This window comes from Sesamum indicum, linkage group LG8, assembly GCF_000512975.1.
Source record: "Sesamum indicum cultivar Zhongzhi No. 13 linkage group LG8, S_indicum_v1.0, whole genome shotgun sequence".
In the NCBI taxonomy this organism is placed as follows: Eukaryota; Viridiplantae; Streptophyta; class Magnoliopsida; order Lamiales; family Pedaliaceae; genus Sesamum; species Sesamum indicum.
In genome coordinates this window covers 10,113,695-10,137,930 of record NC_026152.1, presented here as the reverse complement: position 1 = coordinate 10,137,930, position 24,236 = coordinate 10,113,695, and the positions used below count along the sequence as shown (strand labels likewise).

Sequence of the window (24,236 nt, the reverse complement as noted above, 5' to 3'; positions counted from 1 at the left end):
ATGTTTCGCCTTGTTGGAGGAGGCTTTTGCCAAATGTAGCAAAGGGAAAGCGTTTTTCGGGGGAGACGACGTGGGATACCTTGATATTGCACTAGGATGCTACTTGGGGTGGGTAAAGGTAGGAGAGATAATAGGTGGTGGGAAGCTGCTTGATGAAAGCAGGTTTCCGGGATTGGCAGGATGGGCTGAGAGGTTTCTTTCGCATGACGTCGCTAAGGACATCGTCCCCGAGCCTCTGAAAATTCTAGACTTCTTTGGGAAGGTTCAAGCTGCAAGAGCTGCTGCTGCTACAACAGCTGCTGAGTGATCCAATAAGCCCGATAAAAGACAGTGATTTATGTTGTTATCTCGATTGATTTTCCTGCTGTTTTGTATTTGATCAAACTGTCTTGCGTTACAGTCCAATAAATAAATTACCAGGCTTTCCAAGAATCTCATGTGTTATCCGAGGAGAATAACATTTGCAAATTGCAACACTTAACCTGTTAAAAAATTTCATTAATTTGAAGCAACATATTTCTGTACTTGGTATCAGGGGCAACTGTTCGACAAAAGTCGTGAGTGAAAAGCCGAGGAATTAGTGAACACGATAGCTCCGTTTCAGTTGTATGTATTTGGTCTGTTCGGATTCGACTTGGTTTCTATGCCATATATCATGACGGGACAGCCTCAGGAATCTGTGCCCTTCGCCTCTACCGCAAATCCAAGAAGTTCACAAAATTAAGAAAGTGTTTGTAAAAACTTCGATTTTCAGATAAGTAATTTTTGCCAAAAGAGATAAAAAAAAAAATTATAGTAAAATTAAAGGTGGGTAGTATTTATGAAACAAATAAAAAAAAAATAACAGTTCAAATGCGTATCTATAAAAAGTGTTTTTTTAAACAGTTTCAAACACAAGATTAGCATATCAAACACTTCAAAAATACTTTTTTTAAACGCATTTTCAAAATTATCGTTGATGTATATGTTGGTACTATTTATTTATTTACAAGGGTAAAAAGGTAATCTTTTACATGCAAGGCATACGATAAACACACACTTTACCACACTACAAAATTTCCAACACCATTATAAATACTCAAAATATTATTTTTTAAGGAGGACTATTCATTGATTTGACCTCTTATACGTATAAAAACTCTCCCTCAAAATCGGCATTGATTTCACCTAGTATGCAATCGTGTTGTCAGCAAAATTCCCATTTCATCCTTTCGCTAAAATTAAAACCACATCAGTCGCAATCCATCCTTTCACATATGATTCCAACGGACGCGGGTCAGAGAATAGTCTTGCATACACGATTACACAAGCCACTCAAAATAGAGTGACTTTTGTGACTTGAAATTAAAAGCCACACGTCAGTTGTTTAAGTAACTGACACACTTGTAAACTATTATAAAAATACAAATTTTACCTACCAAAAATCTTTGCACACTCCAACATATATATACAACAAGCATAAAATCCGTCATATAATCTTTTTCTTTTCAAATTAAATAATTTTTTTATAATATGTTATTTAATAAATGAATCGGTTTTGTAAATAATTTTTTATCATTGTTAAAATATAATAGTTTTTTGAATTTTTAAATCTCTCTTGATTATTATTAAAAATTATATTTTTCTACGCATACAATATATTCTACCAACCAAAATTTGTATTTTATAAGGATTACTTTTATAAAATTATTACATACTATTAAATGCACAGATTACTCACTTTTTTTTTTTTTTTACAAATATCCAAATCTATAGAAAAATATAAAAAAATAAAGAATTAGTTAAATGACTCATTTTTTTTAATAATTCATTATTCAACAGAGTTTATACTAAAGTACATAAATCTAAAACGATATACTTTACACGAACTGACTTAAATTTTGGAGGGTTTTAGCTGGTCTAACGACTTGTGTTGTATGTCAATCCACCATCTATATTGGGCTCAGAAATATATACACCCACCTCAAATACCATACATATGACTCAAATCAATATGTATATCCTAATAGAAAATATAAAATAAAATATTAAATTAAAATAGTAATCCAAATTATAAAATATAGAAAATAATAAATTAAAGTAGTGATCCAAACACTTGGTGCAAGATACCTTGATGCTATTATTGTGTGAGTGGGAGTCCACTTTCCAAGCTTCCCAATTACTTTTCCATAACATTATTTTTTTCACTCAAAAGAAATCTATAGGAGAAGAGGTTATTTGTAGAAAAATTCTCAATATTCCCATCTTGAGTAATAATTAATTTAGGTTTTTATTATAATTCTTATTTTAAAAGAAGCCAAAAACAAGGATCATTTATGTGATAATATCAATATTTTTAGGGTGTATGTATAATTTTTTAAAAAGCAAGGTAGTCTGTGTAAATGAAGTTGATGTTTCTGGTTGGTGTACGTATAATTTGTCAAAAGGTATGAGTGACTTAGAGAAAAATGCAATATCAATCCCAAAATATAGGTTGGTTTGTAATATTAGTCGAGCACTTTTTGAAATAGCCAATATTAGTCCACACTTTAGGAAAATATTGCAAAATTTGTCCTAGTACTTTCAGAAAATATTACAAACTTATCTCACATTTTAGAAAAATATTGCAAAAGTAGTCCCAAATATTGTAAATTTTTTATGCTGGGACTAATATTACAATATTTCCCTAAAGTGTAAGGCTAATATTAGTTATTTCAGAAAGTATGGAATTAATATTACAAACTATTCTATACTTTGGAACCAAAATTATAATATTTTTTGAGTGACTTTGTATATATAAACCATAGGTCTGGAATATAAATATAATAATCCCTTAAAGAATATGTATTTTGCAAGTTCGGTTTTTAAATTAAAAAAAAAAAAGAAGACATTTTTAAGCCAAATTTTGAAACATCTAACAAACTTTTCCTACTTCAATCAAATATTTGAGAATTTTGAAAATTGAGGACAATATACTAATAATACATACTTAATTCTAAATATTTATTTATTTGAATTTTATATGTTATATTTTTCAGTCCAATATAAAGTTTAATAAAATCATTTGAAGAGAATACTACAATGCATTTAATTATTCATTAAATTTATAATTATAAAAAATTCACAGCAAATAAAATTACTTAATATAAATAAATATACTATATTTCACTAACAAACAAAATACTATATATATACACACTCATATAAATAAATAAATATATATAAAAAAAGACATGATTTGACAATCAACAGTAACCTTTGCCCAAATCCCAACATCAAACATAAATCACTTATTTTAAGCTATTTTATATTATATCAAAACACAAATCCAAATATACAATTTATCTCAAACATATACTTATTTATTTCTATTTTTCTCTCTCTATATTCTAAAAATCAAAACCCTCAAAACAAAAATCCAAATATAAATTGGGAATACATTATTTTTTTTTTCATCAAACACTATCATTTCAATTTTCTTTTTATACTATAATTATTATTTTTAAATAGATCTTAATAACCAAATCGTAATTTCAACCACTAAAAATTATAACAATTTATATAATAATAATTATTAAAATATAAAGACAATTACTATTAATGAGAATAACAATTTTCGATTCCAACTCACAATTTTATAATCAGAATCTTGAATTCAATAATTAAATTAGATCATATTATCTTATAAATTTTTTTCAGTTTTTGTAATTTAACTATATTTTCTTTGTTTTCAAATTTAACATTTTCTTGATAAAAAAACACAATTCTAACAATCACCACTACGAGACAGTAAAAACGATAAAAGAAGCTTTGTTTAGATGCGACGCTTCGATGACAAAGAAGACCTCATTTTCTCGGCATAAACCCAAAAGCTTACCAAATTATAATATGGTATTTATATATATATATATCACAAGAAAGCAAGAAAAAAGTCGACACAAGAAAATCCTGTCTGGGAGATGGAAGGAGGGAGGAAACTGGACAGATGGGGTTATGAAGTCAGGACTTCTTCAGATGCTTGCATATCTGCCATCAATTCTTACTATCACCAGGTCAATCTTTTACCCCAGTTTCGGTGGGTTTTTTTCTTTTTTCTGTGCGTGTGCGCGTGTGTGTGTGCGCGCTATAGATTCTTTGATTGCCCGAAAAGAAGTGTGGTCTTAACCATATATGGTTCTTGAACGAAGGGGTTCCTTTTCTCTTTGTTGTTTCTTTGGTTGACATGCTTTTTACCATTAGTTGTTTGATTTCTTCAATGATTTTTAGTGATAACCAGTGCTATCTAAGGTTGTCGGAATGAATGAATTTGCTGTTTTTTTCCTTATGTTCTTGGGTTCTTAGGTGCTTAGCTACGGAAGGAACAGGTCGGTGATACTGGAAGCTCCAGAAAGTGATCCAGAGTGTGTTCTGGGCAACATTTTGGCTGCCCATTTTCTCTGCTCTGCTGATTCTTCACGTGCTGTTCCGCTCATTAATGCTGCCAAGTCCCGTCTCGTATTATTTCTATTATTTGTCTTTGTAGATGCTTTTCTTTTTTTGGCTTCTGTCTTAGGTTGTTCCCTGTGTTTCATTTTTTCTTTTTCTTTTTCATTTTTTTGGGTGGGCTATGCGTTCTTGAATTTGAGCAGGAACATGCTAGCACATATGAGAAGGCAGTGTTTGAAGCTGTGATGTATTTGGTTTCTCCGGATAGAGATGACGATCTGGCTGTGGAGCTGCATTCAAAGGTGATATTTTAATCTTGATTAGTTTTATTCTTGTTCTTGGTTTAGTTTATATTGTCCTTTTCGATCTTCAGGATATTTGGTAGTTTACTGTATCTGTACTTTTGGTGTTTATCTTTAAAGTTCTATTTGTTTGAACTTATGATATGTTTCGTCTTCATAAATTTCTCTCCCTATGTTCAGCAAATCATATTATTTAGTCATGTTTGACTGTTCAGTGGATCATCAAATGTAAACAGTTTGACAACCTCTCGAATTACCTCTTGTAGATCATGTTTAAGCAAATGGAATCAGATACTATGCTGATTTGATTTTCCAGCTTTGTCAAAAAAATCATAAAGTTATGTTGACTATCCTTGAAATTTACTGCTGTGAGAGTTGGAAAGCTCTGTTTACAAACATGTCTGTGTGTGTGCTCTGGTTTTGGAAACTATCGGAATAATCTAAGTTTCTGGATATTGACTTGATTACAGCTTTTACAAGATTTCCCTAGAGATCTTGTATCACTAAAGAGAGCTCAAGTTCTATGCTTTTACATGGGCCGTGCAGATTTATCTTTGAAACTCGTGGAACAGGTACTTCCTGTTTTGGCGTAGCAAATCTTTTAGTGCATTGATTAGCAATATCAAATTTCAACTGACTTGTATTTAGCAGAATACATCCGTAACTGCGAATAAGTTTAGCTCTTTATTAGAAGTAGAATAAAAACATCAAAACTCTCATTGTTTTATCCTGATTAATTATACCAATATCACACCAACAGGTCCTGCCAATAAATGACCATGAGGATTATATATACGGCATGCTTGCATTTCCTTTACTAGAGCTCGGTCGGATGGAAGATGCTGAGAGAGCTGGAAAAAAGGGATATGAGATCAACAAGGAGGACCCTTGGTCACAACATGCAGTGAGTTTGACTTGATTCTGTTGATCTTTTTCTTTATAAGAATCAAGTGATCTACATTCGCCTATGTGTTACACTTTTCAGCTTTCCTCTAGGCTTATCCTTCTCATGGTTTCAGTAGCATTCTAATATTCCTGGCTCGATATACCAATAGGTGGTCATTGAGAATGCACCTTTTGACTTTCCCTAAGTGTTTGCTCTTTTGGCTTAACATGAAGTTGGTCGGCTTTTGTATATCTAGAATATGTTATTTTTGCCTCGAATATTTATTGTTGGCCATATGACTGGATTCAGAAATTTGACGGTTAATACTCCAATATTGCTATACTTATATCCTTGGCTGACTCACCTGGTTTTCTATCACATATGCAGCTTTGCCATGTTTACCAGTATGAGTGTCGTTTCAAGGAAGCAGTGGATTTCATGAATGATTGTGCACGATCATGGAGTCCTTTGTCATCTTTCATGTACGTACATGGTTCAGATGAAAAGATATCAATACACTACCAAGTTATTCTTTTCATCTCTTAGTCTGAAGAACTCTGTTTACTAGGTATACACACAACTGGTGGCATGTTGCTCTATGTTACTTGGAAGGCCATGCTCCTATGGAAAAAGTACGGGATATTTATGATGAATGCATCTGGAAAGAACTGGAAAGAAGTGATGCTGTGCCAGTGGAGGTCTGTCATACTATGCTTCTCTCCTAAACTAACTGCTCTTAACATGCTGCAAACTATACCCTATCTAATTACATCTTATGCATGCAGGTATACTTAAATGCCATTGGTTTGTTATTGCGTGTGTATATACGAGGTGGACATGATGTTTTTGGGGACCGTCTAAAGAATTTAGCCAATTGTCTGGCAGATGAAGTGAGTGGCAACCTCCCATGCTCCTGTTCTTGAGTTTCCAGAAAATGTATAATGAATGCTTACTTTCTTTAAAAGCATGAAGGTTGAATTTGTTTCCATCCCCTTGAATTACTACATGGTGTTTCTCATGTCCCCAACCTATATAGACTATTTAGTTATATCGCTACAAAGTAGTAAAGGACTGTACAGTAGAAGCAAACAGAAAACATAGGAGAATGGAATAGGTACTTTGATTTGATTCTCTACTGATGCATGTAAATGTAGTACAAGTTGGAGGCCTGTTTCTCCTGTGTGGTTCTCCATTACCTTTTTATTCGTCAAGTAGCTTAATTTCCATAAATGAACATTACAAGGTTCTATTGCATTGTCTTCGCTCCTGTATTTGGCTTCATAATTGAAATCTATTAAATTGTGTTGTTGAAGCTCAGGCCTTTTGGTTTCTGGAGTGGCACCTTGATATCTTGATATTATGGGCCTTATCATATACAGGAGAATTCAATAAAGCAGAAGATCTACTTGGGGGCTTGAAATCCAGGTAGGGAAATCTTTCCGACCCCTCCCAAGTTTTCTGATGCACAGCAGTTCGGCCAGTTCATTTCAACGCCTGTTTTCTGTGCTGTAGGATTTCCAGAATGACCAAGAAGAAACAACAATTAATGCAGAGAGGACTATCAGTTTGTTTCTGTTTTTTTATGATACATGCTCTTCTTTTATACTCATTTCGCAGCAGCATTTGCAGGATTTTAGCTTACGAGTGCCAAAAATGTTTGTTAACTTCATATTTGGAACTACAAATCAAGAAAATCATGTTAGGCAAACAGTCGTCTGGTATTTTCCTTAAAACTCTTGATAATATATGCTTGCTATTTTAGCTTGCAGAAGCTGTCTATAAGTATGGGAAGGGTGACAATAAGGATGCATTGGAGCTTCTTGGACACGACTTTGATGCCATTAACTACAAGGTACCAAGTAACAACCTGCAAGCTTCGCCTAGCCTAATTTTCTTCCAGGTAGTATAAAGTAAAATTCTTCTTTGCTTTGCTAGATAATCGGTGCGTCTGACGAACAACTTGATGTATTCATTGAAGTCCACATAAGTTTACTTCTGGACACTGGAGAAACACTTATGGGTATTAGCCGAACTTAAAAGCTAATGGTTTCTCATGATTGCTCAGTTCGCTAACTATGACTTGTGGGCGTTGCAGCTATACAAGCTATTGAAAAACAGTTGAAAAAACGGGACGGTGCACCGTTCTTATGGCGTCTCCTGGTACACCATCTCTCCACTTCAACTCTTTACCGAGCTGCACTGATTATCATGTCCGAATGTAGACTGGTTTTCTCAAATTCAGGTTCACTTTGTTTACTTTAGTTATCAAACTGATGATGTAGGAGAAAGCATATTCAATTTTAGGAAAGGAAGAAGCTGCAAGCTGCGGTGAGAAAGCCAGGACGTTGGAAGCTACATACTTCACTTAGGTAACTTGTATAACACCAAAATCCATGTACTGTCTGTGCTCTTACAAGGTCAAAATAAAAGCCATCTAGTCTTTACCATGTTCACTGTGTAATTCAACCAAGAGTCAACCGATCGACGACGATCGTCGTTGAGTTTAACTTTTGAGAAATAACATGTATATAGAAAGAACAATGGTGGTAGATATGCTTCTCTAGACCTTGGGGATTCTCTTCTGATAAAGAGATGCTCAATAAAGCAATCCCTTTATAGGAAGAAAGGTCTGCATGTTGTCTATTCTGGTGTGGTGGCTGCAACCTACAGGTGATGCACACAAAGAAGGCATTTGGGGCATACTGGTGGATTCTAATTGGGGAGGGTTAATGGATATCAGCCCGAACCCATAGGCCTTCCTATCATGCATGTGACCACATGAAATGGTGCCCGTTTTCTCTAGTCAACTTGCTTTATCATTAAAGCTCAAATTGACGCTTTCTTGAAGTAGTAGAATAGACCCATCATTTCTCGTGTGTTGTCCCTCACTTCTTTTGATCAAGAAAAACTAAGTCAAGGGAATTGGACACCAAAGGCCAAAGGTTTGAATGAATAAAAGGAGGAATTACAGCTACATTCCCTCAAGGGTGTTTCGTGTAATATTTTTAAGAAAGTGTGTGTAAGTTTTGACTCTAAACAAGGGTTGTTACTATAATTACAATTTTATGAGTTGTAAATGTAATTTTATGAAAGGTAAGGAGTTTTTATGTAATTTAACGTAACTTCAAGAATTGTCAATTTAATTTATCCTAAATAAAATGGGTCTTGCCCCATGGGGTTTGGTTGAAAATAACCACCCATGGGGTAGTGTTAGTAATTAATTTGGATTAATTGGTTATGATGAATCACTTTTTGATTCTATTGATTAGTCAGAACTTGTGCTAGCATCTCCAAGAATTGGAGATACACACTTTTCTGTAGCAAAAAAGGAAAAAATTAAAAGTAAATTTGCAATTGTGAAAGAACCTAAAGATTAATATGTCACGGTGAAATTGGAAAACAAAGTAGTAGAAAACCTAGCAGCAATTTCATGTATTAACATTCGATTCATCCAAAACCAAAGAAAAACATCTGACAGCTTTTCCCAGTCAAAAGCCCCCACATGTGTGCGCCCTATTGACCAACCAATTAAATTAAACCAACCCCACTTTCTCATTCAAACCATTAGCCCTCCAACCCCATCAGGAACCACCACGTTGCTAGAATTTGAGCCCCTCAACATCCCACTTCCGCCGCCCCGGCCGCGGCCCTTTATCATCCTCAGCTCCGCCGCCACCTCCCGGGCATCCGGTCGATCATCTTTATCAGCTGCAACGCAACGGAATGCAAGCTCTGCCACGGCACTCACGCCCTCCATTGCCTCCCCATCTACTACTAAAACAGGGTCCACCACCTGGTGCAACAATCCCATTTGGATTCTTGGCACCACCATGTCTGCCAACGTCATTTCCCATTTCTCCCTGGTTTGATCCACGGCTCTCATTCCCGTGATCAGCTCCAATAACACGACTCCGAAGCTGTAAATGTCACTCTTCTCGTTAAGCCTGAATGACCTGTAGTAATCAGGATCCAAGTATCCTGGAGTGCCTTGAGGCCCCGTCCACACACCCTCAGATGGGTTGCTCGATGCCATTGTCGTTTCGGAGCATACTAGGAGTCTTGATAGCCCGAAATCACCAACTTTAACTCTCATGTCTTTCTCGACAAAAATGTTTGATGAAGTGATGTCTCTGTGAACTACAGGCGGCACTACTGAGAAGTGCAAGTACTCTATCGCCATTGCCGTCTGGAGGGCGATTTCGACTCTTGTGTTCCATGTTAAGGCCCCTTTTCTATACAAGCTCTGCTTTCCATGGAGATGATCAGCTAGAGTACCATTGGGCACATAATCATACACCAAGAGTAAGCCTCTAGGATCACTGCAATAACCATGAAGCTTAACCAAATTCGGATGGTCAATCGATGACAATATCAAGATCTCATTGCAAAATGATTTCTTTGAGAACCCTTTTTCTCCACCAGCTACTGCTGAATTGTGCTTGTGGAGATGTTTTACGGCGACCAGTCGACCGTCCTGGAGCTGGCCTAAATAGACAGAACCAAATCCTCCATCGCCAATTTTGCGTTTGGGGTCGAAACGATTGGTGGATGCGTCGAGCTCTTCGTAGGTGAACACCGGCGGAAGTAGGCTGGCGGAGCGGTGGCGCCGGAGGAAGATAATGGTGGGGTCTTCCTCTGCATCCAGCAGAGCTCTTCTCTTGGACCGGAAAACGACAACACCAATGGAGAGAGCAATCAAGAAACAGATGAACAAAGAAGTTATAGACAAAATGGCAATCCTATTTGGGATTTGCTGTCGAATTCTTGCTTCGGATGGAAAACAAATGAATGGTTTCCTCGGGTCGGATGAATTGAACCCGCAGAATCCATTGCTGGCTCTGCAAGATTTGCAGCTAGAAAAATAAGGGTCTTGATCTTCATCCCACTCCACTTCAAATCCTATTCTCAGTATGCTATCAAGAACTCCAAGAACATCCCCTTGGCATTCAGGCTGAAAGTCCTCGCGGTGGCGAGTGGAGTGGATCTGCCACATTCGTGTATAAGGTGGAGGGGATTCTTGATGAGCTTGCATTCCCAAGAACAGCGGCTGCAGTTAGGAAGATTTGGAGGTGCGCAAGGTCTGAGAACGGAGAGGCGGGAGCATGAAGAATCGGAGACCCGGAAAGGAGACCCGGAAAACGAAATGGATCTGTTGAGGGTGGAGAGAATGGAGGTTGAAGTGCAGTTACGGTAGTGGGGTGGTGGGGCGAGGGGCTGGGGAGGGGTTGGGGGGAGGGGGGGGGGGGGATAGATTATTGATGTAAATGGTAGCCCCAGAGGACGGCAAGCAGTGAACTTGGAAAGAAGGGTGGCCGCAGCCGGCGGAGAATGAGAAGGGAAACGGCGGCGGAGAGGTGAATGGTGGGCACAAGATTTTGCTTTCCGGTAACGCTGCTGAGCAGCTCTGGGACGACGCTACGGTGGTCAAGAACGGAACCACTGCTATGAGAAAAATGAATGAGGCGGCGGAGGCGGCGGCGGGGGATGATGGTGGTGGTGGTGGCATGGTGTAGCCAAAATGGGAAGTGTAGTCATCAATGAGGGGAGGAAAGATCTAAATCTTGATCTAGTTTGGGTGGCCTACTTAGGTTCATGGGGTGGGGTGGGTCTCGAGGGGAGGGAAAAGTGGGGGACTCACGTGAAGAGAATGGGGAAAAGACAAGGTAAAAAAAAAAAAAAGAAAAAAAGAAAAATAAAAAGGAGGAGTGTGGAAATTTGAAAAATATTGTCCAAAATCTCATTTTCTTTGAAACGGAGAATCTTGTTTGTATGATTGGTTGCTTGCTTTTCACATATTTGCCCCACTTATGTTGGCATGGGGGTGTGTGTTTGTGTGTGTTGGTCTTAAATGAATTGACCATAGGAGTCGTTTATTATGCAATAATAATATTGTTGTGATTTCTTTTTTTGTGGAGATTCAAGGTTTTGTGTAGCTCTATGATTGAATTCTTGAGTTCCTAGGAAAGTTCTACCACTCCATTATGATTGTCTTTTTTAGTTTTTCCATTCCTCTATATGCTTTTTATTTTAGTAAACTAGCCTGTGACATGTCGTTGGCGTATCATATAATAAATAATTTTTCACACTTTAAAATATATTATAAATAAGAGCAAAATATATAAATCACTATATTATTAAAAAAATAAAAATAAAAAAACTAATTTATTAGTTAAATATAATTTAAAAAGTTGAATAAGTTATCTTATTAGTTGAAGGGCATTTTTGACTTTACAAAAAATTGGTGCGGTAGTGTCATTAACCGTCATTTGTGAGTATGGAGCCCATTTTTTAATTAGTATAGATTTAAAATATATTATGAGTAAGAGCATAATATACAAATCACTACCTTACATTAAAAACAAAAAAAAAACTAATTTATTAGTTAGATTTTTTAAAAAATTGAATAAGGTAGTTATCCTATTAGTTGAATGGCATTTTGACTTTATAAAAAATTAATGCGGCAGTGTCATTAACCGCTTTGTGAATATGGAGCCCATTTTTTTTTTATATTAGTATAGATATATGTTATTTGCGTGAATTGATAGAGTATAATTGCAAGAGGAAGGCTATAATATTGATGCTGCCACATGTTTTGAATTGACTATTGATGAAAAAAGTTTGTTTCCTTTTCATGTGAACGAAACGTGGCTTGTTCAATGAATTTGGACATGAGCCTTTTGGGCCAAATTTTCTGCAAACCTTGAAAGAAAATTTGCAAAAAAACATGTTGGCATTCTGACCCTCAACAATAAAGCTATGATAAATGATAAAAATGACAAGGGAATGTGAGAATATAGTGCTCTTGCGAATGCTATTGCAAAATTTATGTTACCCTCAACCAGAGGAAAAGAGGCTCGCTCTTATAGTCATAAGCCCCCACCGGATGAAGAAGAGTGACTATTAGGACTCAAGTCAGTAGTTATTGCAGATAAATTCCCTCAAACTCCAAGGCAATTGGTAAGAATCTTAATAAGATATGTTGATTAGGAACCCTTAGATGGATAAGTGTCCTAGCGGGGATAGATTCTGAATTCTCAAGGAGCTGGTGGCATGTGCAAGATCATCCTCATCTGTTGTCACAGCTTGTGTGATCGTCCTACTACTTTGTGGACAAATAGTCTCCTACCATTTGTGCGTACAACCACATGGGTGTAGGGTAATTCCTCTTCGTGGGCTAGTAGGCTTGGTTACAACCCCCATCCTCCAAATGTCTCTACTGGGTGCTTAGTTCGAGGTCCCTTCTTCCTGGGTCTCATGTACTTATAAACTCCTTAGTGGGCTTTACTCAAATTGGACTTCCCTTTAGCTGAGTGTAATTTTGAGGGTATCAGGTTCGTAAACTTCAAAGTCTTCCTTTCACAATGATGCGTCTTCTTAAAGATAAGATCATGGTGTTCATATGAAATTAGAACAAATGATACATCACACAACGAATCATATCGCACATCTATCATTTGATGTCATTCATGGGATGAGACCATGTGTTCATCTCAAAATCCTTCATTTAGGGGATTGCTAATACTTGATAGCATCCCAAAACGTCTTTTAAAGAATGATATCATGAAATTCATATAAAATCATATAAGATAATAAATTGTACATCAAAGACATAAACACTAAAACCTCAAAATATGAAATGCAGAAGTCAATTTTGAAATAAATAGAGAAAAAGAAACATAAATGAAGTAATGTTAGGTGAACACTTGATCAACACTTTGTTAACATATAATTGACTTGCATAGTACTTTTTGACACACTAATATGAACACACATCCAAACCCTAAACCTCATAAATTGGTTTCACAGCTTGATAAGTACGAATCATGAGACGTAACATCCTCGAGTGAAGAAGCGCGCCATCCGGCTTGATTTTCTGCTTCTAGAGAAAGTAGCCCACGTAGATCTCCAAGACCCGCCCTCCTACATAGTCATCTACCCAAATCCAAGAAAATAAAGGCAATCGGATGTAGTTTAATTAGTAATGTTATAATTTGAAAATAAAATATTTTTCAGATTTGATATAAGGGTATATTTTATGAAGGTCGTATTTAGATACTTTTTCAGCATATTTATGATTTTCAAATAAATTTTACATTCGATGTTATTTTACGATCAGGTCTCGATACATTCGAAATTCTTATATGTATGAATTTACTGTGACTATCTGATCATTATAGTATTTGTAGGTCACGTGAAATTGTATAGTTGAGATAATTTTATAAATAGCCGCCCTTTTAGCTGCAAGTACAATTTTTGCTACTCTAGCATTCTTACAACTTTTACTTACTTCTCTCTTTGGATCTGCCTGACTTTGTTCTCTTGAACTATCTTAGATGTAATATTTATCCTCTAAACACTATTTTATATAACATTTGTGCCTTTAATTGGACAAAAACTGTCTCTCATATCCTGAATATTTATATTATTTTCAATATGGTATTTTACATATTAAATTATCACTAAATTATTTTCTAACTAATTCTGTTTAATAAGTGAAGAATTGAAATCAAATGGAGCAATAAGTTAATATATAGAATAGATGCACAATAAATATAATATTTCAACCAAAAAAAAATTACATGAAAGTTTTTTATGTATCTATTGTACTACCATTCATTAGTTAACTTAAAGTTTTTTGGGTATTTATTTTACAATTTGAACTATTTTACATACTCAAAATTAATTAATGAATGAGGACAATAAATATACAGATACTTTTAGGTAAAAAAGATTATTAATATCATAATAAATTAAATTATTAACTATTTGATTTAATAGATAAAAATGAGTAATTGAGGAGTGTCGAATCCATCAAAAATATTTTCCTACTATAATTTTATTAAAATAGTGAGTAGGGTCAAATCAACATAGATTGATTTGAATTAATTCGTTCAAGAGTCGATAAAAAGAGGTGTATGTTTAAAATCTAAACCTAAAGTTAACTAGAAGAAAAGAATATTGAAAACAAGAGTAAATATGAGAAGAATATTTCATTTAAATACAGGACCATGCTCAATTTCACGATTGATCATAAATGCAAAGATGACAATCATTAATGATTGAATTAATTGGTTATGGTCATTGGTATGACCTAACAACCTCATATTTCCTTACTTTGTCGATAGTCAAGGAACACTCGTTGGCTAAATCCCTAATCAGTAAACAACCTTATGAATGTCCTCAAAATTGACTTACCGGCAGCATTAAGAACTAGAAAGGCTCAATTTTAACCAATAAATTCCTACAAAAAATTTTTGAGTTAGATTGTGCATTTCCATAATCGAAAACTTCTACAAAATCAATTATGTTGAGTTACCACTGGCTATTGAATAAACAAATAATTACGAATTTACGAGTTCAATTGACTAGGCAATATTCTTGACAATGAATAATGGCTTCTATTATTTATAAATCAGATTATTTGTAATAAAAACTCGGAGAATAACACAAATATCAGTATAAATAAAAGTAAAAAGTACAAATTAGATCTCACAACTCATTGAAATTAAGTATTCACTGGATCTTTAACCGAAATTAGAATATCTAACATAACATGCTAAAGAGAAAACAAATAAAAGAAGAGAAAATATTATAAAAAAACGCAGAGAATATACCCTAAGAATGAGAGATCAAAAGATGTCTATATGGTGAATTACATTACATATATATACTAACTAGTTATCTAATCCTATTACAACTTAAAAAGGTAAATTCCTAATAAAACTAAAAGACTTAAGAAAGTAAAATTAATATCTTAAATAAAATTCTTCCAGCTAAGGTAGTTTCCAATCAGCCAAATAGTCCAAATGCGCCTCAAATCTTTCCAAATTAAGTTTCTTAAACTTCCTTTTTTAAACAGCATTCCCGCAGGGTTAGGTGTGGGCACACCTAACTCTTCTTTATAATCCGACAAGTGTTGGTTTTTGGCTTCTTTCTCACTTTTTCATTTCATCAATCCATTATGAGCTAATGTTGCAATAAGACATTTGATTAGGAACATTTTGACTGTAAAAAATAGCAAAATACCACTTGAAATTATGACGAAATGCACTCATATTAATAATTACATATCTATTTTTTAAATATACTCTTCTTAAAAAATATATGACAAACTATATTTTCTAATTTTCTTTCGCAAAAGTGTCAAAATTTTGATTAAGTAAATATAAATGTATATTGTCAATTTCTTTTCAAAGGTATGTATGAGTTGTTGGGATATTATATTTATTTTTATTAGAAAACAATTATTATTAGCTATAATATTTGTGGCTATGACTAAAAACTATGATAAATGAATACTATTAACTAAGGTTAAATAAAATCGATGTAAAAATTTAACTTTTTTATCATGAAAAAAATTATTTGCCATAGCTAAGAGTGTTTTGACCATAGCTTTTAGTCATGACAAATATTTTAGCCAGCCTCACATAAGTCACAACCAACAACTGTTGCGTGGCTATGGTCAATAATTATTTACTACGGCTATCTGTTATTAACCATAACGATTAACCATAGTTAAATATTATAATTCTTCTAGTGTATATATCTATATAAACTTGTACTTTTAATTTAAATTCTTCACTGGTTAAAATTTTTAAGTAAGAAAATAGTTTGGTAATTGTTGTATCTTGGAAATATCCAAGGTATCTACTAGTTGATAAAGACGGGAAGTGGTCCAAGGACCACTTCTGTGCATACAGAAAAGTGCGCGCGGCACTGGCAATGGTTTTCTGACATTCTGTCCTTTGTAATCAGAGGTCTCTAATGACCTTCAAATACTTTCATACTCTAGGTTCTCCAAAGTCTTTCCTTTAACATTGAATACCTTCATGAGTTGTCGTTGGTCGTGACCTTCATAAGTCTCTTTGTAATGTTATGAATGTCTCGTAAGAGATATCGGAAATATCCCCCACATCAGTAATAATTTAATATACAAAATACTAAAATATATTGAAAATAATATAATTATTCAAAAAAATAAAAAATAATTTATCAAATTAAAAAATAACTACAATATTTATTAATTTAAAAAGGTAAATATTACATAAAACATAATCCAAACGGCGAATTGTATTTAACCCAAGAAGAGGGAAAACAAGTGTGTGGGGAACTCTTTGTTATCTTTTCTTTTAGTAGGTGCTGTCACTTTGACCAGACAAATTTAGATTTATATTGAATTTTAATGTCGGAAGGACCACTTGACTGCCCTACAAGGATTTGAAGGTCCAATTTGGCGTGCTATAAAGAAATTGATGACACCTCCTATGTTTATCTACTTGTACCTCACTACATTAATTATACATCTTTTTCTATTCATATTTCATAGTCTTGAAAAATAAAAATGGCTTCAATTTCAAAATATGAGTTATCTTTTCCTAAAACTATTATTTTATTTCACCAAATAATGCAATATTAGTAGACTCCCAATTGTTAATTCTAATGATATATGACATAAGAAACCATAAATATATATGTTGTTATTATTTTTAACTTGGCTTCTATTGAATATGGGTTGTGCGCTGAATATGCCTAAAGTCCTTCTATAGAAGGAAAAATCGTTAAAATCATATTGAGAAGGTATTTTTTATAGTCCGTCGGTGGCTAATTTAGATAGATAGTAAAAGAGATACATTTAAAATCACAATAACTAGGACATCAAAAGTTGTACTTTGAGCATGGAGGATAACTATTTATAAATTTTTACAATTATAAGATTTCACATAAATTACAGTAAATTCATACATATTAAGATTCTAGACCGAACAGGGGCTGAACCGAAATGACTTGAGATAGAGTTGGGCTCAATTTTTTTTATTTTTTATTTAAAATTAAAATAAATTAAATAGGCTTGGCTAAGTGTTGGTCCCCTCTAAAATCCCAACAACCCTCTTGATATATATCATGAATTTTGTCTTTGGTAGATAAAAATGAATACGAACATATTTATCTAACTCATGAATAATCCCTTAGAATAATAGAAGTATATGCTTTGTCTAATATCCTATCCTGCCTCTATCCGAAATAAGTTTAAAAAAAATGTTATGAATTTGGCATATTTAACTCTTTTTATCCCAATCTTTTAACCAAATGAATTTATTCAATTTCTTGGAGTATTAAAAGTTACAAAAATAAAATAAAAATTTAAACCCAATGTTCAGTTAATATTAAAATTATCAGAGTGATGCGTATCGAATTTTAGCCGCACTACAAGAATCAAAAGATTTTTAGAGAAATTCTAAGGTTATCAGGGGACTAACTTTATAAAACAAATGTTAGTACTCTAACGCTTAAGCCAAAAACGATTTACTGAAAAAAAAAATAGAGAACTTGAGTCAAAGTAAAAATAATAATAAAATATGGTGATAAGATGATGTATTCCATCTGGAGTGCAAAATCTAAGCTTATATAACTGCAAATCCAAAGAGAGTTAAGTGTACAAGTAAGAGTTTGAGTGTTAGAGTAGATGTTACCAAATGACTGCATATAACCTCATTTATAGGTCTCCATAGAGCAGAATTCTGAGAGATGTTGGGTGAATCCAGTGCCAATAGATAACTACATGAGTTAACTGTATAACAAAAAAAGAATCTCAAAATTTAGACCTATTTTGAAATAGTTATGGCCTTTTGACTAAGTCTTGTTCAGTCTATCCGAATTTTTTGAAATTTGGTTTCTTGCTAGTTATAAGCAAGGTTGCCACAGATTGCTAGGAGCCTACTGAGATATTTTAGAGTGATGTGTCTAAATATATTGTAAGTTGTATAACATGTCCACCTAGCTATTTAAGAATGTGGTGGGCTAATAATGAGTTTGCTCCTGGATCTACTAATTTAGTATAAATTAGAGAAAGATTTTGTGGGCCTTCGTTACCTGCTCGTGAGCCCGTCAATTTGGTACCATTGGGTTGGTGCATATACCTTGGACTGGATTCCTTAGCTTAGGGATGAGAGTAAAAAATAGGGTAAAATACATTTTGCCCCTTTAAACTATTCGTCATTTAATAATTACCTTCTAAACTAACAAATGTTACCACTTACCCCGCATAATTAAATTTTTAGACAATATTGTCCTTATACTATATAAATATATATATATATAGTTCAAAAAGTTTCTTTTCTTTTTTAGTAATTTTGCATTTTAAGTGTAATTGAAAAAATATCTTTTATTTATAATAATTATAATTTATGAGTTAAATAGTTCGACTTTTATTTTTATTACAGACTCAAAGTTAACTAATAAATGAGTACAATAAATACACAAAAAAATTTCATGAAAAATTTTTATTAATTTGGTGATAAAAATAAATAATTAAATACCGATTTTTTAACATATTTTCTTTAAAAAAATATGATAAAATATATCTATTCATTTATTTCTAAAAGTATTTAACTTTTGTTAAGCATATATATAGTTATCAATTTCTTTTTAGAATCATATACGAGTTGTTGGTTATATTATATTTAAGTTTTAATAGACATTTAACAACAACAATTCTTATTTACAATGTAACAAAAATTATGTTTAAATCGTCATCATTGATAATTAATTACACGCATATAATAATAATTAATGAAAATTCAATTATACCCACAGCTATATTTATCTTCACTATTTATTTGGTTTTTTTTTTAGAAAAAGGTAGCAATAAAAGATGCTTCCCATTCAAAGTCATGGATAGTGCAAAGCATGGTGGAATTCACTACTAACATCCCACATCGGCGTGAAGTATGTGAATTTGCTTCAATATATATATATTTTTATAGTATGCCATCCATTATATTTTTGAGTCAATATATTGATTATTTAAATCAATTAATATGTTTTCAAATGAAATAAAGAAAAAATAAATTATTATTAAAGCACATATACACTTGTGGAACGAAAAATAATTGGAGGTTAATTAATTATCTAATTTTCTCCATAATTATGTAATAGATATGTTATTTTAATTTTCTTGCATCAATTATCTAAATACCAAATTGTAAAGTATACGTGGTAGATTCGTTAGTCAAATTCATTTTAAAATGGAATTTTGTTGAATTAACGGTGAGTCGAGCTTTTAAAGAATAATCAACATGGATTTACATGAGATTTTTATTTTTAATTATTTGTTATAAAAGTACAAATTTTGAAACAATGGTACTGTATTTTTGTTTTTTCATTTATCTTATTTTATTAATTTAAAAATTACAATTATAAACATTAGAGTAATTGATTTGTAAAAACTCGTTGAAACTCGATTTATTAAATTAACAAATCCAAAAGATTTTGTTCGGTAACCTGTGGAGTTTGATTGGAGGAGCTCTCGATTTGATTAGTCTATAAATAATAAAATAAATTAAATTATTCGAGCTCAATTTGGGCATGATCTAATTAAAATTCATTTAGTTTCATTAAACTAATAATCAAATTAAAATTTTAAATTTGCAAATAATTTAAATAAATATGAGAAATAATCACTATGTTTGATTTTGATTTTGGCCCATTTTTTAAATGGGCCAAAATATACACTATGTTTGGCTTGTTTTATTTTGCCAGTTTTAGGTATATTTTGCATTATTTTAAATAGTATTTTGATTATTTTTTGTCTAAAAAATATACATATACATATACATTTTCATATTCATACATATACATATACATATAAATATACATTTTCATATATATACATATAAATATATATATATATAAAAGACATGATTTGACAATAAACAGTACTTTTTGTCTCCCACTACCCAACATTAGACATACCATACTTATTTTATATTATTTTCAAAAACAAATTCAAACATACACACTATCTCTAGCTTATACTAATTTATTTTTATTATTCTTTCTCTATATTCACATAACACCCCAAAATAAATTAAAAATAAAATCAAACATTATGAATATGTTACATGAAATGGTGCTAGTTTCGCCCAACTCGTTTTAGCCACGTGGGACGTCAAACAAATGAGCATTCCTTGACCGCGTCCGGACAACCCACGAACGCTGTCAGACTCTTCCTATCTCTTAACCAAACATAGCTGGCGCTGATTCTACTTCTCCACGGTCCCAAGAAACTTCCTTTGATCTCATCTCCCCTTTATTAATACGTTTCCCCAGAATTATACCAATCGAATCCTACATCCGTCAGCAGCCATTACACCAAAACCCATCAAAAATCTTGAACTGAATTGAGTTGATCAATCCCTTTCTTATTGAATTTACAGCTGAGCTTTGGTTTTGATCTCGAGAACAACAGCTATGGAGTTGTTCCAGAGAGCTAAAGCCGTTCGCCTGAAGAGCTCCCACGACAAGTACTTGACAGCGGAGGAAGACGAGGAGTCCGTCACCCAAGACCGCAACGGGTCCTCCAGGGCAGCCAAATGGACCGTCGAATTCGTCGACCACTCCGAGAATGTTATTCGCCTCATGAGCTGTTATGGGAAGTACTTGACGGCGTCGAACCAGCCGTTTCTCCTCGGGATGACGGGCCGGAAAGTGGTGCAGACGCTGCCCAAGAGGCTGGACAGCTCCGTCGAGTGGGAGCCGGTGCGGGACAACGGCGCCGTTAAGCTGAAGACCAGGTATGGGCAGTTCTTGAGGGCGAACGGGGGGTTGCCGCCGTGGAGGAACTCGGTGACACACGATATCCCGCATCGGACGGCGACGCAGGAGTGGATTCTGTGGGAGGTGCATGTGGTGGAGATTCTGGAAGCTCAGTCGCCGGCGGCGAAACCGGCGCCGCCATTGGTGGTGGAGAAGGAGGAGTCTTTTGCTTCGGAGTCCAGCTCTCCGGCTAGAAGTCATTCCTCGTTGTCTGCTGGCTTTTCCCGACAAGAGGTAATTTAATTAATCTTGTTTTTGTGTATTATTTCTAACTTTCTGTGTTCTAATGCGGGTGGATTCTGTTTAGTAATTCCGAATTAGGATTGAATTCGAATTCGAATTTGGATCAGAGGTGATAGAATATTCAAAGGGTAGCATTCGAATTTAGATGAGAATTGATCGAATATTCAGAGTATAAAATTTTGTATTCTTCCTTATCAAGAACATAAGAGTTGGTAATTAATATCAATTTTCTATATATAAAAGAAGAACTTAGACAAGCTTATGGGATGATTATATTGTCTGAAAAGGCCATTCAAATTGTAAAAATTTCAAGAAAAATGAGTTTTAGTTATTGGATTATTCGTTTGCAAACTTATGCCGTAAGTATTATTATTTCTTGGTGTATTTATGGTTGCTCATGATATTAATTTGGGGTATTTTGTGCAGTCAAATGATTCTTTTGTTAGCTCGCCACCAAAGGGCGGCGATGGAAGGTTGATATATTTTCATATAGCTGATGAATACGGGCAAATAGACGATGGTTTTGAAGAACTTTGCATCACGTTTAAGGGCAGTGGAGTGGACGAATTGACGAGGAGGCTGGAGGAGGAGTTGGGAGTTGATGGTATTACTGTGTGTGCACGGAGTCCGTTGAATGGGAAGCTCTATCCTCTCCGATTGCACCTTCCTCCCAATAATGCGACTATGCATGTTGTTGTCGTTCCACCGTCATCACAAGGTGATTTACTTCATCATTATACAAGTTGATTATGACATTTGTGGACTTTTCGCTTATAATGTGCATTATTATTTGGACATACCTCAGTTAACATTCAAAGGCATGTCCAAATTCTTGATTAACTTACATACAGACACTCACCAGATATCGTATTCTGTTGTCTCAGTGGGTCAAGATTTGGAGGGAACAAGAATGCTGGTGTAGGAGGGAACGAGAAATCTCAACAATTTTGGTCAATAAACTGCGAACTATGCATGTTTACAACTCTGCTTCAGCCTTATTCCTATGCTTGCGTGATGATCAGTGAGTGTGTGCTTCCTTAGATGCATAAAACATTTGTATATACAATCAAGTAATTGAAAATGCAGACTGTTCTATTTTGATAGCTTCTTATAGTGTTCTATTCTTTATTCTTTTGCTCATTTTCTCCCTCTGGAATGTAGCGCTTATGCTGATTTTGTAGCAAATCTTTGTATTATGACCCGTAAACAAATGAAATTTTGATTGATTTCCGAGATGTTTAGCATTATCATTACTGAATGAATGGCCAGAGAAAGATTGGAACTGTTTTCTACCTGGAGATGAACATTGATGGCTAGCTCGTGGCAATTTCATATAACAATTGATACATTTACCAGAAATCCATACAAGAACATGAACCATTTTTAAAGCAATGGAATCGAAGGCGATCTCTCATAATAATCTCAACATTGAAGACTTGGGAGATTAATTTGGTAATATTATGACAATCCTTGCAGACACGCAGGTTTTTGAATACACGAATTGGCACGTCTGGCTTGGAGTTCAACAGGCCAAAGGCAATTGCCAGTCTCTCACTGTGAAGTCTGAGAGAACGTTCCTTCCCATCATCGGCTTCATCTATCAAAGGTGCTTGTGAAAAGTCAGGAACATACCCTGCCAACTTCAGTCTTTCTTCAATCACATCCAGAAACTGGTAGATTTCTTTGGTCTGTGGATGAGTTGTATCCCCCGCAAAAAATTCATGAACGATGCCGTTGATTTCAATTGAACTGCAACCAGGCTCTTTACTTACACCCTTATCAGTCATCATTTTCCTAACCAACCCAACTTCATTCCATCGATTAGATGAGGCGTATACTCTTGAAAGAAGAACGTAAACTCCACTGCTTTCACTCCCCTCGGCTGCCATTATCTGCCTTGCCATTTCTTCACTCAGGTCCAAGCCTTCACTTTGCTTGTAACTAGCATCAAGAAGGCTTCTCCAAATCACGGCATCAGGTTTCATTGGCATGCTTGATACAATATCAAGCGCTTCAAAGATTTGCCCGTTGCGGGCAAGAAGGTCAATCAGGCAGCCGAAGTGCTGCAAAACTGGCTCCACCTTGTACTCATTTACCATTATATCAAAGTATCTACGACCCTCGTCAACCAAACCTCTATGATTGCAAGCGCTCAAGACACCAACAAATGTAATAGAGTTTGGTAGTAGTTTTTCTTCATTGACCATTCGACCAAAATGTTCAAATACTCTTTCCGCCTCCCCATGCACGGCAAATCCTAAAATCATAGTATTCCAAGAATTCACATCCCGTCTACTCATTTCCTGAAAAACTTGCCGAGCCATCCTCAACGACCCACATTTGCAATACATCTCTATCAGAGAATTCTTCACAAGAACATCAAAATTAGCATCGATTTCACACTTTCTCAAAACATATGCATGTGCCCACATACCCATAGACAATGCCCCCAAACCAGCACAGGCATCTATCACGCTTTGCACTGTGTACCCATCCGGATCAAATGATGACTTCATCTCCACAAAAATTCTCAACGCTTCATCAAACTCCCCCATCTGCACAAGCGCATCAATAATCACGTTCCATGAGACCAAGCTTCTTTCCGGCATTTTACCAAACACTTTCTTCGCATTCTCCGAGTCCCCGCACGAGGCATAGAAATGAATCAAGCTGTTGTTCGCGTAAACATCCGAGCCCAACCCATGCTTCAAAACCTGTGCATGAGTTTGTTTCCCTTCGCTCAAAGCAAATAAATAAGCACAAGCTTTTAGCACAAACGGGAACGTATGCTTATCAGGAAGCAAACT

General features: G+C 34.5%; 5 protein-coding genes across 6 annotated transcripts in view; 3 read left to right on the top strand and 2 right to left on the bottom strand.

Moving 5' to 3' along the window:
- LOC110012425 (glutathione S-transferase U17-like) overlaps positions 1–307 on the top strand; it is an 854-nt gene extending 547 nt beyond the window's left edge. The window contains exon 3 of the mRNA XM_020696031.1: positions 40–307. Within this exon, the coding sequence (XP_020551690.1) occupies positions 40–307 (268 nt within the window). The remainder of the gene's footprint in view (positions 1–39) is intronic.
- Positions 3,871–8,214, top strand: LOC105168163 (tetratricopeptide repeat protein 38). 2 transcript variants are annotated; one of them, XM_011088117.2, is made up of 14 exons: positions 3,871–4,031; positions 4,321–4,473; positions 4,608–4,706; positions 5,177–5,278; positions 5,467–5,610; positions 5,980–6,074; positions 6,161–6,290; positions 6,378–6,482; positions 6,911–7,017; positions 7,105–7,156; positions 7,355–7,444; positions 7,528–7,612; positions 7,688–7,752; positions 7,875–8,214. In XM_011088117.2, the coding sequence occupies exons 1-14, from the start codon at positions 3,939–3,941 to the stop codon at positions 7,959–7,961; spliced, it is 1,407 nt and encodes a 468-aa protein (XP_011086419.1). In that variant the 5' UTR covers positions 3,871–3,938; the 3' UTR covers positions 7,962–8,214. The 2 variants fall into 2 exon arrangements, with proteins under 2 accessions (XP_011086419.1, XP_020551526.1); XM_020695867.1 differs by having other exon boundaries at positions 4,013–4,054.
- LOC105168161 (LEAF RUST 10 DISEASE-RESISTANCE LOCUS RECEPTOR-LIKE PROTEIN KINASE-like 1.5) lies at positions 8,929–11,225 on the bottom strand. Its single transcript, XM_011088116.2, is given in 3 exon segments — positions 8,929–10,579; positions 10,582–10,783; positions 10,785–11,225. Coding segments are annotated over 3 exon segments (1,947 nt in total). The 5' UTR covers positions 11,099–11,225; the 3' UTR covers positions 8,929–9,148.
- On the top strand, positions 20,677–22,659 carry LOC105168160. The gene is made up of 3 exons (XM_011088115.2): positions 20,677–21,420; positions 21,856–22,147; positions 22,314–22,659. Exons 1-3 carry the CDS (start codon positions 20,842–20,844, stop codon positions 22,349–22,351), a joined length of 909 nt encoding a protein of 302 aa, XP_011086417.1. The 5' UTR covers positions 20,677–20,841; the 3' UTR covers positions 22,352–22,659.
- LOC105168159 (pentatricopeptide repeat-containing protein At1g59720, chloroplastic/mitochondrial) overlaps positions 22,558–24,236 on the bottom strand; it is a gene marked incomplete in the record, with an annotated part of 2,325 nt that continues 646 nt past the window's right edge. The window contains 1 exon segment of the mRNA XM_011088114.2: positions 22,558–24,236. Coding sequence (XP_011086416.1) covers positions 22,779–24,236 — 1,458 coding nt within the window.